The 18918-nt window shown below is 34.6% G+C and overlaps 1 protein-coding gene across 1 annotated transcript in view; it reads left to right on the top strand.

The window, feature by feature from the left end:
• LOC104510923 (diacylglycerol kinase beta-like) overlaps positions 1-16424 on the top strand; it is a gene marked incomplete at both ends in the record, with an annotated part of 29288 nt that extends 12864 nt beyond the window's left edge. The window contains 4 exons of the mRNA XM_010153326.1: positions 8380-8497; positions 11229-11317; positions 11395-11511; positions 16326-16424. Of these exons, the coding sequence (XP_010151628.1) occupies positions 8380-8497; positions 11229-11317; positions 11395-11511; positions 16326-16424 (423 nt within the window). The remainder of the gene's footprint in view (positions 1-8379; positions 8498-11228; positions 11318-11394; positions 11512-16325) is intronic.
• Between the last annotated feature and the right edge of the window lie 2494 nt (positions 16425-18918).

The raw sequence follows: 18918 nt of genomic DNA on the forward strand, positions 1-18918 counted from the left end.
AGATGGAATTTCTTCTGCAGCAATTATTGCTGGTTCTCTTGTCCTGCCATGAAACATCCCTATGAAAATAGTTCTTCTGCCTCTGTAACTACCTTAATAAACTATACTAAGTAGCAATATGAAAAGAGAACACTTACACCGAAGGATAGTGTGTTATGAAAGAAGAGCTGATGCTCTGTACATTTACAAATTTACATTAAAGATAAGGTAGTTGTAGTATGATCAATTTTATACCAGTTCAACACAGCTGTTTTAACACTGGCGTGTTGCCAGTGCCACCTGCTGTCCTGTATTTCAGCTAATTTTGGGCACATGTATCTTAGCATATGTTTCCAATGCTTTTCTGTTATTTGATAGAAAACATTCTTTTTTTTTCTTTTTTTTTCCCTGAAATATTTTTCAGATATTAAGATGAAATAATAAATAATATTTACTTTCCCCATATACTTCTACAGCCTGAACTAAACCTAGACTTCTGTAGTTGCTCTGTGGTATTTTACTTTTACAAATAATGGTCAGACTGAGACCTCCTGTAAAGAAATATGCAATAAAACAGTGCATTTAGCAGATCTAAAATTCTTGCAAGATCGTATTAATCATCAGCTAAATTTACCAGCTAAAATTACTAGCTAAATATCTGAATTGTGTATAACAAACTATGTAAATAGATGTTATCAGACATTTTATCCTTTTGAGTATTTTTACTAGTTATTAGATAATTTATCTTCATAAGTCAGTGTTTCTGTCATCAAGAAACACTTGTGTTGAAGAGACATAAATGTACAGTTGTGAAAAGAATACATAATGGTATGCAAAATGATTTTGTGATCAATAAGCATAGTTTTATCTGTTAAAAGGTAGAGTAAAATGGATGGGGTGGGTTTTCATGCTTTTTTAATATTTCACTCTGAATGAAGTCTGTTACCTATAGAACTCTACAAGCTGAATTGCTATTCTTTTGCTAATGATTTACTAGAAAATTATCCTCTGAAAGGGCTCCCATCCTATTCTTTTCATGTTTAAAAGTGCTCTTGATTTCTTAAACCATTCACATACTATGTAGGAAAATTCAGATTTTTAGATTTTCCACCAAAACAGCAAAAAGTTAGCACTAGTGTTTGCACACAGTTCTAAATTATCAAATCCAAATGTATTTCAGGACTTTGAAAAGCTAAATCAAGAAAGTTAAAAATCTTTAACGCCTGTCCATCATTATTTGTGTAAACTGATAGTGTGATTTTGATGGTTTTACAGCATCCTAATGTATTACCCAAGCTTTTCATTCCAGTATATCATTCCCATTAGTGGAATGCTGGTTTTTTCCATTAGTGGAATGCTGCTGTTAGATTTTTTCAAACTCAGCTTCCCAGGACACTGTTTTCTGGCTAGTTTTATTTCTCCTTTTAATTATAATAATGAAAGCTAAGATTAGAGTCTTTTGGACTCAGTAATCAAATAATAAAGTTCTGATATCCTGAAGTTTTACACAGGCTGAAAATATGTATGTGAAAATAAAGGGCATAACCTACTGGTTTATGCTGCTCACGCATATCTAGGTAGCCTTCACATGTAAAAAATAATTTAAAAATAATTTTAAAAAAACCCAAAACCATAACAACCACACAATTCTCTCACTTTCTTTTAGCTTTTAGCAAATCTGCTTTGGTTCTATGCTGAAATCAGGCTATGATGAAATTTTAAATCCAGGAGAGAAATTTCGGAGCCTGCCCAGTATGATATTGGCAAAGAATTGTCCCTGTAGTCTATTTGAAAAAAAAAAAAAAAATGATACCAGTGAAGTCTTTGTTTTTCGTTGTGGGATAGCATTGCTCCCTTAACTTACTGTGTAATATAGTTAACATTTGTATCGAGGTTGTACAAATAATACAAGATTCTCAACTGGTGTAATTTGTTATCCTAATATGAGTAAAGTTACGATAAATAATCTCAGCTGAAGATCTGCCATAGTACCTTCACAATTCAGCTACATTGCTTGTATTTAATCTTTAGTTTCCTTTAAGAGGTATGTAACAAGGTCAGATATCATATAAAAATGTATTTCATATTACATTTAAAGCCTCTTGTTCAATTTTTATTACATACTTTACATATTAGATGCCTAAGTTGCAATGATTCAAAAAAATTTAAACAAGCATTTAAGTAAAATATGGAATTATATTCTACAAAAATGAAAGAATAAACAAGTAACTGTTTATAAACAATGGAGTTGAGATAAGCTAATCTCTCACAGGTTTTCGGTCTTTGCCCTCTGACTTTATCAGTAATCCTCTTATGAAAGAGACAGGAGTTATTATTATTATTAAAAAAACCACACATACCCCGCCAAGGGAATCTGTCTGACTTTCCTTCTGATCACTCACTCTGTCTGCCTCCCTTCCCCTGCCCCTTTTTCTAGACTTTCATGGAACTTCTAGTGTCCTCTCAAATTTAGTTGAGATTACCAAATTCACCTAAAAGTTGCTAGAGCAGTTTAGAATTATGGTGATAAAGTGAAAAAGAGCATAAATAAGTCTCATTTGTCTAGGAAATGAATCTAAATACCTAATTTATTTTATCTTATTGGAATTTATGCTTTCTATTTCCTCCTAAAACTTGGGTTTAGAGTTGATGTGAAGGTACAACTTAGAAATACAGAGAGTATTGTCTCAGCGAATGTTCCAGGACAAAAACAATACATCCTCTTTTTCTTTTTCTTTTCTTTTATTTTTAGTGCTTTTTAAGGCAATTGTCATGGAAAACAAGCAATTTCAGTAGAAGATAGGGAAATTAGATAAGAGTTCAATTGGTTCTTATTCTTTAGGGTACTGTGATACACATAGTTTGGAAATCTGTTTTGAGAGAAAATACCTCGGAATTGTACACATGTATAATCTGTTCAGTCTTGGATGACTACCTCCACTTAGCAGTGGCTGAATGTGTTCTGTACCACACCTACTGAAACTTTGCCTTCTAAACCCACAATTCTTACTCTGAGGTATTTTATTGGGTGGGTTTACTGGAACTTGTTCCACGAAATTCTCTCTCATGAAAAGAAAAGATTTTTCATGAAGAAAAGATAGTTAAGTACCTATAGAGGAAATTGTTGTTTATGTGGTGCATTTTTTAATAATAAATATAGGAGGTAGAGTTTTTTGCTGAGTTTCACATTTCAGTTGGCAATTTTCACAGTCCTCATCAACTTGCCAAATTTATTTTTGCTCTTTAAGGCAATAGTTTTTCTCCTGTCCAAACACAGATGGGACAGAGATGTCCCTGCATTACTCCTGATTGACAATGCACTGTTGCATACTGCTGACCACTAGGCCATTTATTCTACTCCTTCACAGGACAAACCTTCAAAGAGTATGGCCTTTTATTTCATGCTGCATTAATTAAAGCAGATAAAACTGTCAGTGAAGTTTGAGAGTTCCCCGTTGACTATCCCTAACATTACTCAAAATATTCTTTGTAATGTGGGCACAAAAAGCTGCTTAATGACCATTTACTCTTAAGGTTTTTTTGTCAGTCACATATATTGTACTCAGCTGTTCGCTAGGAGTTCTTCACTTGCACAATATTATTCTACCCTGTTCTGATCAAAGGTCTTGATTTCTATTCTAAAGTAATTTTATACTAGATATTTTCGTCTCACCTCTCTTGTAGTGGTTAATTACTATCACCACTCTCAGTGGTTATGCAAAAGGTAGGTATGAACCTCAGGTTCATAAGGGCTAGTGTTTAAAAAGCTCCGTGGTTTAAGAGTGGAAAAGTATTTTATTCCCTCTTCACTGACCACTAGATGTCACAGCTGCACTATATCTGCTACTGTACAGTCGCTGAAAAGCTTCCCAAAGGTAAGACACGGCAGTGGATGCTTCATAACATAGTCACTAATCTCAAATCAGGCCACTGTACCTTTCGTTTAAATCAACAATTTTAATTTTTAACTCATTTCACTTTTTAAATCAAAGTAGCTCTTAATAAGACAAATGCATTTGTATTGAAGTGACACTATGCTTCAATTAAATCAGAAGGAAATGCTCTTACAATTTTATTTTGAATACTCAGCAGGTGACTTTTCTAAAAGGCTGAAGTGCCTATGAACCATATGCTATTTCCATATGTACAGAGGGTAAACCCAAGCCACTGCTAGAAGAAGCTGTAGCTTACCCTCTGTGGGTAAGCTGCGGGTTACCAGCTGGGAAACAGTCTCCCTAACGGGAGCGGATTTCCTGGTCTCATTTTAGGGCATTGCCAGCAGAGGGGGGAATGCTAGAGCTTTGTGAGGCTGAATAGCAGCAGCTGCTCAAAACGTGAACGTACCTTTTCTTCACAGTGCTGTCTGTTTTTACGCTGTGCTAGCTCCCACTTCTTTGCAGAAGTTTGCAAATGTCTTTCGTTACAATATTCCTGCCTTTCGATTTGCCTGTAGGTTGGTAGAAGTCCAGTACAAGTCAGGACTGACCGTAACCTGTTCTGTGTATAAGGTCTGAAATAAATGGTATTTCATGGAGGTATACAAATTTACTGTTACTTAAAATGTAATTTCTGCAGCATTTCAGTCTCTTTCTACCAGTTTATGGACAGGGGAAAATGGTAGTTTGGCTAATTATGAAACTTGCTGGAATAAATGCATTTCCTCTGCTATGGTCCCTTTTATATGCTGTCATTTTTCTCATGTGCGTAGTAATGCTTAAGCATTTCTGGATGATCAGCATAGTGCACTGGTGAGTGCGTGGATGAAGACTGGGGAAGTGATTTATTTTATTTTTTGGTCCTCCAGGACACACACATAGACACACACAAAATATCTCAGAAGTTAGAATTGAGGAGCCCTCTTGAGTAACATGTTTCTTGACTGAGGTTAGTTGCTCTGCAGTTGAACCAGAACAGACTTAGAAACCTCTCTCCCTATACCAAATTGAACAACACCAAACCTGACATGAATTCTTTGCTGTGAACCAGCAAAGGAATATTGAACTTAATAAAAGTGCAGTTAAAAGGAGGTGCTGTGTGGTTTCACGGACACTTTTCCCCTTCCCACTGAATGAACAATACCCCAAGATTGGTCATAAAAATATCTTCAAATCATGTAAATATTTTCAAATTAAAGGAAAACAAAATAACAGGCAGGAAAAGCATAACTTAGCAGACTCCCTAACATCCTTCTCCCTTGGTTGCTTATTACTGACTCTTCTCACAGAAAAGACTCAGCATGCTGGTATTAGAGATACTCTGTATCTATTATAAGAGGGAATACTTGCTAGGATGAAAATTTATCCATGATTTCATTATCTTTTTTAAGTCTCAGAATATGAAGTTATGTGCTTGAAACCCTAAGATCTCTTCGGCTACCTTTATTTACAAATATCTAAAAAACTGAAGTAAGTTAATATTAAACCAGATTAGGGATGTGTAGCTAAATTATGTGACTGCATAAAATTTTCCACTGATACTAGGTCTGGCTCTTTCATGGTTGACTTGCTTTTTAGGGTCAGGTCTTTTCTGCAGTCAAATCCGTGGTGAAATCATCTGGACCATAAGTTCAGAGAACCATTGTTAACAAAATAAATGTTACTATTTTGTGTTATGTTACTATTATGTGCTAAAGTCTGTATAAGGCATATGGAGGCTTCATTTTCAGTAATGTATAATGAAGTGAGGAAGAGATTTTTACTTTACCTGCCCTGCTTTGGGATGATCTTAATGACTATTTGTTCTTAAAATCTTTCTCAGGATATGGAAGCAAAATGAGTGAATGTCAGTAAATGCACTGATGTGTCAGAATTGTGGATTTTATTCATACTTAAAGACTTGCATTGAGGAGCCTTTGTTTCATGTTATGTCTTTTTTCTTGGCAGTGTTTTAAAAAGTTATGTGCATGCATAATCATATGCAGCACTTTATTGCTTATTTTTGGCAACCCACAAGAGCAAAAATTTAATTTGCTATTTTCCGAAAGTGCATTGTGTTTATGTAATGGATTTGCATCAGTTGCAGTCTGTAACACAGTTAAGTGTTTTAATTGGCAGAACACCCACATCAAGACTTGTTTGTTTTTCTGATAAGGAAAATGCCAACTAAGTTAGTCCATATGTTCTGTTCAAATAAGAAGCGACATATTCACATGTAATGGCTATTCTTTAAAAATAAAATTAAAAATAAAATGTAGCACAAAACTAATGTGGAAGAGGGGCAAGTTTCTGCATAATTATGTGTTTTGGCTAATTTTCCGGTAGAGCAAATTAGCTAAGGCAAGTTGGTCAACTTGCATATTAAGTGCTTGTTCATGACTGTATCTGTTGACCTGAGTAATGTTAAAATGAAAGTGTACATTGTTTACTGCTTTTTCTCAGAATTATTTACATGGTTTTTATTGCCTAGTGAATAATTGTCTACTTTCACAAGACTTGAAACTCACATACCATGTAGTTGTTTCACAGTACTTTAAAAATCTGTGGAATTAAGATGGAAAGAAAAAATAGAAGTTACGGGGCTCCATTTAACAAAACACATCATCTTCAGCTGCCAGTCATGAAGGAGCTTGACAGGCTTCTAGTTCTCCACAGCTGCAGAATCTATTTCTGCTTCTTCAAGGGAAATTGGAAAACTTCCACACTCTTTGCCAGCCTGAGAAACCCACATTAGGCATCTTCTCTGCTCTTTCTGCAGAAAGGGGACCCTGACATCACCCAGATGTCAGAGATGGCATTTGAACTCATGCTGATAATACTGGGGGAACTCTGCTTAGGCTCTGATATCTCAGTAGGGAAAAAATATTTCAGTTTATTTCAGTTCCTTTTGTTTCTTTGTGATTTGTAGGATTTATTTGAAGTTGTGCTCTTGATAGGACCTGGCTTGGAACCAACTGTTCTTAATTTCTTGGAGTACTATTTTTCCTTCAGGATTTTTTTTTTTTTCCCCCACAAGGATGAAGCAGTCTTCATCATCTTTGACTTGTCATTAATGGCTAACTCAGCATAGAGCAATACTGATTTTGAAGGACATAGCTCACGCAGTATATGCTAATACAGGACTAAACTGAATTTTTATTAAAACTTACGTCCAGTGACTCACATTGATTGTCCATATCACTGAAATCATCATATTGTTCAAGACCTAGTCAGGAATATTGTATATACATGATGACAAATATTTTTGTAATTTGATGTGAGAAATCAAAAACCGGATGAGAACCAGCTTTTTATGTGGCTTCTGAGAACCAGAATCTGATGTGGCTTCTTTCAGCTATGTGAACATTTCCTTTTGGTAATGAAATGACCAAGGAGGTTGTAGTGTTTCAGTAACACACAACGAATAATCAAACTGCTGCAGCCCATTTCTGGCAGACACACATTAACTGCTTTTGTTCCACTGGATGTTATATTTGCTAAAAAAAATAAAGATCAAGTGACACTACATTGGCTAATTTTTTTTTTTTTTTTTTTTAGTTAAAAACATGTGATGATTGCAAAAGGAAAAAAGTCTGATGGCCACACTTACCAAGAATCCTGGAATTTGCAAAATTCATTTAACATCTGTAGGAAGTGCACATCATTTAAAAACCTTCTAATAACAATGATGTTTCAAAATTATTCCATTAAGAATTAAGAGGATAATTGTGCAACTGGAAGCTTACCTTCTTAAACAGAAATTTGATAATAGTTTAGTTGTATGCATGAGTCACTGTAGGCCTCTGAGTTGTAGCTGCCGATCAGTTGATCAGTCTTTAATTTGAGTATAGTGCTATAGCTAATTGAAAAATGTGGGCATAAATATAAGGAATTTTTAGAGAAGAGGTCCAGGGTGTAAATTGCATCCTTAATATTTGCTTTCTGATAGGCTGTTGTCAGTATATTAACATAAATTAAATCTGACAATGGGTATTATTGTGGTGTGGTTAGATTTCCCACTTCACAAATGTTGATAGGTGTCTCTAATTCTAAGGGTCATTAAGAATATCCTTGTAGTTTTAAAAAATACTTTCTATTGTTCATTTGGGAAGTTTCACTTTCTAACCTGCAGCACCTTTATTTTTAGAAGTACTCTAGAACAAATTTTAGTTAGGTTTAATACTAGTTGTAATTTAGTATCAGCCTAGATTTATTGCTAGTGTTGTGTTGCAGTGGTGACAGCAGCTTGGAGTTTTTACTGAGTTGTTTTTGAAACACATGGACATCCATGATCTTCTGAGGAATTTTTTTATTATATCATCGCCTGTGCATTTAGAATGATTATATTGTGATCTGGTGAAGAGTATTAAGCGAAGTAACAGCTTGTCTTTTATGTTCTTGAGTCAATCTCCAATTATTATTGTCACTTATATATTTCATTGCTTATTTTATTAAGTGAAATCTGTTTCTTTTACGTCCTGTGCAGAACGTGAAAGATGATGGGCAACATGTATGGAGACTGAAACACTTTAACAAGCCTGCCTACTGTAATCTTTGTTTGAACATGCTAATTGGAGTAGGCAAGCAAGGTCTCTGCTGTTCTTGTGAGTATAAGCATTTCAGTGTCCATTTGCATACATGTCTATTCTTAGAAATGTGCTTGCTGCATAACAAAGAACTAGTCACTTCCCAGTACAAGCAGCACCGTGGTGTATCCCCCTTTGTTTTCTATGCTTGAGCACTCAAGTTTCCATTTTTTAATTTTTCAGGGTGTGGGACATTCAAAACTGTTGTTTGAGGGCATTTTCTGTATTATAACTGCCCTCAGTGTTAGCTCCCTTTGGAGTCTGCATCCTGGTGTTATTTTTTTCTCTTAGCAAGTATCATGCTTAAATTTCAACCTTATATTTTTGTTATTCCTCGTTTATATTTATTAATAAATATTAATATTCTTTAATACGTATCAACTTGACTATCATCCAAGACCTGTATTTGTATATTCAAGTTTTGCACAGAATGTTTCTTTTGTTAGTTATGGACATCAAAATTGCAGTTTCCCAAAAATCAACTTTCTGTAATGCATCTGAAATTTTGTGTTAACTTGGTTTGTAACTATATATGTGTCTTGCCATCGTTTCACAAACTGATTATAGATTATAACGTAAAGAAACACAGAAAAACTGCTGCATCTAATTTGACCTTCATTAGACTATTAGAAACAGTTACTACAGTTCAATTCATTGAGTTGTATCTATGTATCTCCTAATAATCTGTGTTTGACCAGCTCATAACCTGTATCTTGAGAAACCATATCTTGCTGAGTTATCTCATCTCTGATTGAATATTTCAAGAAATGGATGATCCATATCTTTCTTTCGTGGTGTGTTCCAATGATTAATCATCCTTTTTTTTTAACAAAGACCTATTTTCTGATTTGAATATGTCTGGTAAATGGTTCTAATGATTGGTTCATGTTATGCCGTGCTCTATTAGATTAATGAGATCTTTAGTACCCCCTGTATTCTTCTCAGGATGGTATCAAGTCACCTTTCATTGTCCTTTTTGATAAATTAATCAGTTTCTTAGTGTAACTTACTTTCTCCATTTTTGGTATGAAAGATAGCCTATCACAGGTGATCAGGACCTTTCTGCTTGTACGGTTCTATTGATTTAATTTGAGATTAATTTGAACAAATGAGGGCTTGGATATTGGCCATTTCTCTCTCTTCTGTGGGCCACAGATCTCTTTAAAACAGATTGCAGATGTAAATCCTGCACATATGGGTTTCATGTTGTATAATGACATTCACAATACTATGGAATAAGAGATACACATTTCTTAAAATTCAAACAAATAGAAATTGCATAACTTCAGATTAATAAATGCTGATGACAGTAACTAGAATAAATATATAACCTGCTGAATTGACTGTTAGATCATGACGTGTTACGTCCTTTAATATTCTTTTGTGTCAGAATGATGTAAAGTTAACCCTTGTGAGGAAGTGTAAGACCCATATATGTTTGAAAGAGGAAATTCTATTGAGCAAATGATGTAGATCATCTTCTTAAGTAGTTATCAGAAATGTGTAGATGAGTTACTGCCCTCAGAAGACCAGCCTTATGAGAGCTGTAATTTTTCTCCACTGCAATGTACCTCTCTAAAATTTATTTGTTGCTGTGCTTGGCATTTGTTTCGTAAGAACAATGGTCCCAGAGTATCTGAAGAACATGGACAGTTACTTCAGGCAGAAAGGGGCATAAGTCTACCTACAAAACTCTTACACTATTTATTTGTCTTGCTAAGCTTCTACATTTTCAAAGCATTGCTATAGATTTCATTATTTGCATTTTAGATTGTGTGGGAGGAAAAAAAAAAGAAAACTGCAGGGGTCCTCACGATCCCTCCACGGTCCAATCAACAATGTTACTCCCTGCAGTTTGTCTGATTAATGGCTGCACCTCCCACTGGGTTTGTGTAATAGGTGCAAGCAAGGTGTTTAGAAGTACTTTGTGCTTAATTGCTCTCGAGGTCAAAAGCGTGAGACATATACCATGCAGGGAGAAATTAATTCTCAGTTTTTAATAGTTGACTCTATTGAATGCAGGTATAAGCTGTAGCATTATTTCCTCATCTATGCACAGTTGTACAGATGAAGTCAGGAGAGATTTGCTTTGTACCCTGACATTTCTATATTTTCCAAATGCAGCTAGTGTGATCTTTACAGGCCGGGTCAACAATAGTTGTTTCCTAAAACTGGTGTGGAGGGGTTAGGTAAAAACCAAAGAAGGAATCTCAGGAGGTTGTATTTGGGAAAGTAAGAGTTAAAGTTGGGGTGATTACATGGAATGCATGAAAACAATTGCTGTCTGAAAATGGACTAATCAGCCATTTCAGATTTATAAATCAATAGAAGGAACAACATAAACTCATTGGCTTTTATTTTTGTGCTTGCCAGCTGCTTTCATGACTATAGTTTGTAAAATATAGATTTCTTTGTACTAGCAAATGACACCAAACCATTTGACAGTCATCAATTTGTCTTTAATATTTTTGTCATTTGGGAATTATTGTGAAAAAACCTAGTGAGGTCTGATTTAATTAAGCATTTCCTGTTATGCAATGATAGTGCATTCTTGGATTTCTCACTTGCATAATATTTCCTGTTCTAATTGGCCTTTTGTATTCCATGGAAAAAGCAGTCTAGTTTGAGTTTTCTTTGACTGATTGGGTTGATTATACAGAGATGGCATGCTGGTAACATTACTTGTTTCATAAAAATGTAGTCAAAAACACCATTGCCTCAACATCTACTAATGTGTTTCTTTTTTTAGTTTGCAAGTACACAGTCCACGAACGCTGTGTCTCAAGAGCTCCTGCATCTTGCATCAAAACATATGTGAAGTCCAAAAAGAATACTGATGTAAGTTTTTGGGAGCATTAACTTGCTATGTATCTGTTAATTTAGGAACTGTGTATATCCATGCGTTTCTTTTGCAGGTAATGCACCATTTCTGGGTAGAAGGAAATTGTCCAACAAAATGTGATAAGTGTCACAAAGCTATCAAATGTTACCAAGGCTTGACTGGACTTCACTGTGTTTGGTGTCAGATCACAGTAAGTATACTACACTAAAACCTTTAACACAACATAAAAGTCAAAAAATCTGCGTATCTTTTTTTATAGCCTCATAATTCAGAAGGTCTTGTTCAATTTTGTTGTCAGGAATAAATAGTTTATGTTTAAGAGACGATAGATGAAGAATATTCATAGAAGTCCTTGATTGTTTCAACCAAATACGTTTAAAGGTGTCAAAGTCAATATAAAAATGGAAATAATATATGTCATACTAAAGAGCAGAATTCCCAATCTGTATTACAGAAAGACTACAAAGGGTTTTCAGTACCAGGTAAAGTCAAGATCACTGGGACATTAGGGCAAAATTCTAATTTGTGTTGTACTGACAGACAAATGAAATAGAGGACATGTGGTAGGATAAAGTGATTTCAAGTGTCTGGGAATAATAGCAGACATCTTGATAATATACTAATCTGTGCACCAAGTCTAATATATACAACTTTCGTGCACTCCTTATTCAGCAGGACTAATGACATTCAAGGAACACTGCCCTTATAAGTGAGATCTTCATGCTAGAAGGAGCAATGCCAGTATTTCTGTTCCTAGCCAGAGCAGGGTTTAAATCTAAATGGGGGAAGATTCAGCCTTCTTCTAGGGTTTTTCCTTTTTTTGCTGATATTAATGTTATTGTTACGAAACAGCAGCTGTTTCTTCAGTGTTTAAAATAATAATATGAAACTAAGGCAGTAGTGAATGTTTGTTTTCAACATACAACTTTGGATGTTTTATGACATATTTTTTTAAAACAAGAATACAAAATATGAAATATCGTTAAAGAAAATAGATCCAGGATACTTTCTGTATCAGCTGTTAGGATTACTTAAAAATGCAATATTTTAGAAGAAAGCAAATATGTTGTCCAGATTGCTGTCAAGATTTGGATAATTTATGTAGACACCCAATCCAAAATTTTCATATGCAGATAATTAAATTTAGGCAATGGCTATCTGTGTTTACATCTCTATACATGGATGTCATTCAAGAAATACATCATCCCTCCTGAAGTCAAAGGAAGGTGCGAATTTTGTACCTCCTCAGAAAAAATAATTTCCCATTATTTCATGTGAATCTGGAGCAGATTTTTGAAGACCTTTTACTTCTTGAAGATACTCCATAAGAACAGATATTCACTGAAGAAGTACCGAGGAATGTTTTGTCGTCGAAATCACTGTGAAGAAAGAGGCTAAATCCTTTTGAAGATATCTTAAGGGCTCGTGTGCATATTTAAATGCAAAAATAACTATCAAAATTCCAGTTAAAATAGGCCTATGTTTTTGGCCGTCAACAGTGAAAATGTTGGCACTGAAGTTTACAATTTTGCAGTTGTATTTCCATCAGTAATTTAAAGACTTTTAATTTCTGTAAAAGTAAAATTCTATTTAAAAATAACTTGTATTAATATATCAATTTATTTTTTATGGCTTCAGGTGTAAATTAGACAAGTGAAAAATGAGTATTTTTAAAGTTTGAAAAATACTACAAATTATTTGTTTTTCAGTCTCGTATTCTTTCTCACAATTCTGTGCTTTTATATATTCCATTGCAATAACTTTGCTAATTGTTATAACTTTATTACTGAAAAAACAGGGGGGTAAATTTCTAACAGATGCATAATTTTTAAGTGGATATTCTGAAGTTATATCATTATCATCACACCATAAGTTTTCAACTTCTTGTACAACAACACATTTAGAGCTTGTTTCTGACATTTTAGTAAGGTAAGAGAATGCTAGTTACTACACAACTAATTCTGAGCCTCTCTCATGCATTTTAAATACCTCTTCTTGCAGCTTCATAGAATCATAAGATTGTTTGGGTTGGAAGCGACCTTAAAGATCATCTAGTTCCAACCTCACTGCCATGGGCAGGGACACCTTCCACTAGACCAAGTTACTCAAAGCCTCAAGCCAGCCTGGCCTTGAACACTTCCAGGTATGGAGCATCCATAGCTTCTCTGAGCAACCTGTTTCAGTGCCTCACCTCCCTCTCCATGAAGAATTTCTTCCTGATATCCAATCTAAATGTCCCCACTTTCAATTTAAAACCATTCCCCCTTGTCCTGTCACTACAGGCCCTTGTAAAAAATCCACCTCCAGCTTCCTTGTAGCCCCTTCAAGTACTGGAAGGCTGCTATAAGATCTCCCCAGAGCCTTCTCCAGGCTTAACAAGCCCAACTCTCTCAGCCTTTCTTCATAGGAGAGATGTTGCAGCCCTCTGATCATCTTCGTGGCCTCCTCTGGACTCACTCCAGCCAGTCTATATCCTTCTGATGTTGAGGGCTCCACAGCTGGACATAGTACTTGAGGTGGGGTCTCACAATAGCAGAGTAGAGGGGGAGAATCACCACCTTTGACCTGCTGGCCGTGCTTCTGTGGATACAGCCCAGGATATGGTTGGCTTTCTGGGCTGCCAGCGCACACTGCCGGCTCACGTTCAGCTTTTCATCTACCAGGTCCTTCTCCTCAGGGATGCTCTCTATTCTCTGCCCAGCCTGTAACTTCATAGGGTCACTTGTAATGTCAAATAACTGAATCAAACTCTGAAGTTTAGAGATATTTTTCACTGTGGAGGATTGTTGTACTTGTGTTTTCAACCAGGCCCATGTTTCCCTCTTCAATATACTCTGTAGTTCTCTACCAGAGTCTTGTAAATGTTGTTTTCCTCATTTTATTTCCAGAAAAAAAGTTTTTCCTACCTTTTAGGCTTCTGATTGTAAGGGAGGTAATATTCTAATGCAAGTAAGTTTGGCATAAGGGAATTTTGGCAATTTTTTTTTTAAATCTGCTCAAACAATTTTTTGAAGAGATGCATATTGTTTTATTTCATTGTGTCAAAGGTTTTTTTTCATTAAAGCTACATATCTTCAACCATTTCTGGTGTCTCTTATGCACCAATTCTGTTGTCAAAGATCAGCAGAGACTAATAAGAAGATTTAGCTATTTTTTCATAGATAAGTTTGCATGCCACCGAGTAGCAAAGCTGCTAATTACGACTGAATGTGTGAGATACTTTTATTTGATGTAACATGGCCTGGTGTGCATTAATTATGGTACAAGTAGCCTTACCACTGAGACAGAGAATTAGCATGACAAATGATTGAGATTACTGGGCTACCAAAATACTCTCACAATAAAGCTTTAATACTCAGAGTAAATCGAAACTCGTTAGACTTTTATTTTCTGTTGCTAAGTAACTGCCTGAAAAGGTAACTTTGCAGTTTAAATGAATATGGACAAGGCTAATATTAGGTGCCATTCAGTTCAATATTCAGAAATGTTATGTCAACGTTAACTGTACCAGATAACTTTATGAAGACCATATTACTGGTAAAGCTTTTCTACATCAGCAACTGGTACAGTTTTATTGTAATTTTGATAGAGTTCATACTAACATTGTTAAATCATCTAAGGAAAAATGAATCATCATTGGAAAAATGTTACTTACAGATGCAGACATCGAACTACAGATTTTATAACATTTATTGAGCTTGTTGAACTAATGATGTATGCTACCTATTATACTAGTTAAATCACTTGTTAAATAGATTTTTAATTCAAAGGTTCTGGTATTTATTATCCTGATTATTTTTCTTTAATGCAAATACACCTGTCTTCTCAAAAATAAAATATTCATCTCTATGGGAAATGCATGTTACCTGAAGAACTTGATGCAGTTTATTGGATCAACGCAGAAACAGAATCATAGAATCATTTTGGTTGGAAAAGACCTCTAAGATCATCAAGTCCAAAATAATAAACTTTTACCAAATTTCACAATATGAAGTTGTATTTTATTGTGCCTATCTTTAATAATATTGTGAAGTATACTAATTAAATGTGAATGCTTTGCATGAGTAGGCACACAACTGTGCCTTTATACTGTGTGGCTGATAATATATGTTTAAATAGTCTATTTGGAGACATTTGAATGACTTAAATCCTAAAATATCAACAAGAACTTTTGGTTGTTAATGCAGAACATTTCAGTAAATGTATCATTATTTGTTGGCATTTTATGTTGATATTATATACACATTTTCCCTTCCGCATTTTTAACAATACAGAAGTAAGCCAATGATGTTTCAGTCAGCAGACCTGATGATATTCTTACCATGTTTTTCAGAGTAGAACTCTGCTCATTACTTTCAGGAAAACTGGATGAATGCTAAGAATAAAGTAGAAAAAGGAGAGTAGTTCAGGTTCCTCAGCAGTCAGTGGAAACTTGAACATTGTTTCAAACAATACCAAAATTTCCCAAATATAGCTTAAAGCTCTCAGATATTCCTACATTTATTCTCTTATCTTTCATTTATATTTTCATAGAAATTGCAGCATCACAATTGTATTGGTAGTGATTATATCAACTTCAGGTAGGAAGCAGAGTTATACCAATACTGCCAAAGGCTGCCCTGAATTACCCAAGATTGCCCACGAGTAGTAGAAAAGAAGCTCCTGATTAAGGGCGAGAAACTGTCTTCTGAAATGAAGGTTTTGATCACCAATAAAACTATGCTCATGTTACCATTCTGCCATGCAATGTTCTCATTTTGTGTGTTGGACCACATGTATAATTTCCAACCTGGAAAATATTTGGGTCCACGGTTCCTTGCTCCAGTATAAATTCATTGGTTTTGTCAATCTTAAAAGGTTTTCTACTACAGTGTGTTTCATTTTCCTTGTAGTACTCTAGTAATAATTAGATTAATTAAACTCACCCCATTCCAGGATGCCCATTGTCTTAGACTGTAATAGTAAAATGCCTAAGTTGAATCTTGACTTTCTGTCTTCCCGTAGTTGCATAACAAATGTGCTTCACATCTGAAGCCTGAATGTGACTGCGGACCTTTGAAGGACCATATTTTACCACCAACATCAATCTGCCCAGTAGTATTGGTGAGTTGTCCATATGTTTATTTCAGATGTAATCCTCTGTCACAGGTAATGGCTAAAATGATGATGGTACTGGCTGCCAGAGTTATTTGTTGAAAGAACTGTCTGAATCTTAAACACAATGAGTAATCCTAGCTGACAAGTGTGCTTTGTCCTCTGCATATTGCCTTTTCCTTCATGTGAGAATGAACTTTCTGTAGGGCATATTATAACTGAAGCTGACTCAGGCTTTATCACTTACTCAGAGTGTACTTACCAGAAACTGTATAGGCAGAGCACTTCAACATTTTACATCTTTTATAGATCCAACTTCCCAGAATAATGAAGTTATTCTTATGGACAGTTTTTGCTTGGGATGCATATTGTATAACTGCAATGCTGAGATCTCTGATCTAAGCCGGAGGTTACCTGGAATGATGACACTGGTCTTGCAGTAAGCTATGCATCAACATTATGGTATATTTTATTCTGCAATCGTGGGCAGTAAATTTCTCTGTCCACAAAAACAATAACTCAGTTCAATGAAAATAAAAATACATTCTATGTGTAGCTTGAATAGAAAAGAGCTGACCAGTTTATCATGGAAAAAATAGCTTTGGAATTAACTTATTTATTCATATATTAAATTAGATATTTTATGCTGATGAAATTCATAACATCATCATATTCATAACAGGACAGACATGTGGTCTTCTTACTTTAAATATGTTTCATAATAAGAGTAAGAAATGTTTGAACCTTAGAAAGAGTGATTTATTGCAGGGAGGAAAAACAAGAAAATATGCCTTCTAATCTTAAACCTGTTTCTGAACATTAAGAATGATACTCATGCCTATGGTAAATTACTTGTTTTCTGATTAATCCTTTTGGCTATTTGTTTATAAATCAGCTAAGGTATGGATGCTAGACTGTGACCCTCAATAAACTGGGACTATTCCATTGCTGTCAATGAAGGTAAAGCAGTGGAAAGCTGGTTTTAATAATGACGAAATAATTTTTAATAATTTTGAAAGGTCATAAGAGTAGTTTTGTAGTTTATCTGTAATGTATCCAGGTAATGTAATTATCTGGATAAGTTCTGAATAATAATTGTATAATACTGCTTTAAGTCTGTTTGATGATTATATTCTGCATTAAATTATTTTATTTTCAGGATTTTAGATCATACTTTAAAATTTAACTTGCAGAAATTATGATTTTGTTTTTGGAGTGCTTTTTTTTGTTATTTATTGTTTGCCATTCTTATAAACTGAATAAAGCTTCAGCATGAAATTTCATCTTCAATTATATTTGTGTAACTCCATTTTCTTTTCAGTAGAGGAAGAGGGATAGAGGAATTAAGATTTTCATTCCACAATTGGAAATTAGTTAAATTGTTTAGAGGATATAAAAACCCACTCTAGAGTCAAATCACCCTCGAATAGGTTTGTTTTAGCTGCAAAGTTTCAAGGCATAAGCAGAAGTAAATATATTTTCCTCTATCAGAATCATGTTTCAGTATTACATACTAGTAATGTAACATAAAACATGTATTTCAGCACAATGTGTATTGTTAGCAGTGGAAAATATGTTTTATTGTGATTTAATGGGAACTTTATAGTTGTGTAGTATATTTTTTTCATTTAGTAGTTTCTTCTAAAAATGCATTACAACATTAAAAATAATACATCTGTGACCTAGCTAATAGGGATTCCTACTAGAAATGATTGATTACAGTGTACATATTATTTAATCTTAATTTTTTTAATTAGTTTCTCCCATTTCCTGTTACGGGGAATCCTTTTGAGAAACATAATACTTCAGTGTATGTGAAACCAGCACACTCAATAATGAGAGCAACAAGAGTGAATATAATGATGCCAAAATTGTCTAATGATACAATAGTAAATGTGTCTGTTACTAGAAATTATGTATTCAGACATATCAAATCTGTTATATCTCACAGTGGAAGGTTCTTTCACCTAGGACACATTTAGTTTCAATGATCAGATGAACAATAATATATATACTCACAATGTTATATATATGTGGAAGCTAAAGAAAAGCAGATAACCATAATGCTTTTTGTACAGGTTTATCCTTGAGTATTTTGAGGTTCCAGAGAAGAATGTATTTCCTTCTCCCACAGAATAAGTTATAAGAGTTGTGAGAAAATAGTGAGTTGAAAAATCTCGTATCTTTGATCTCCCAAAAGTTTTGGCTCTTCCTTCCATCTGTAACTTTGGAAGTCCAGAATTCTTCCAGAAAACTGTCAGAGTTCATCTCAGAGCAAAACACCTTCTCATAAGTTTTCCTTTGAGAGTACAGGCTAAATCCTTCTCATCTTTTCTCTTCTGCGGAACTAAGGGCACTCATATTTTTTACCTTTCTCATCCAGCCTGTCTCATTTCTTCAGTTCATGTGAAGTCCAACCTAGATTCTTTCTGCAGAGATAAAGAGATTTTTTTATTTCATGAATTACACTTCACAGCACCACATATTTTACCAGACCTAGCGA

This window comes from Eurypyga helias, unplaced genomic scaffold (genome assembly GCF_000690775.1).
Source record: "Eurypyga helias isolate BGI_N326 unplaced genomic scaffold, ASM69077v1 scaffold41556, whole genome shotgun sequence".
Taxonomy (NCBI): Eukaryota; Metazoa; Chordata; class Aves; order Eurypygiformes; family Eurypygidae; genus Eurypyga; species Eurypyga helias.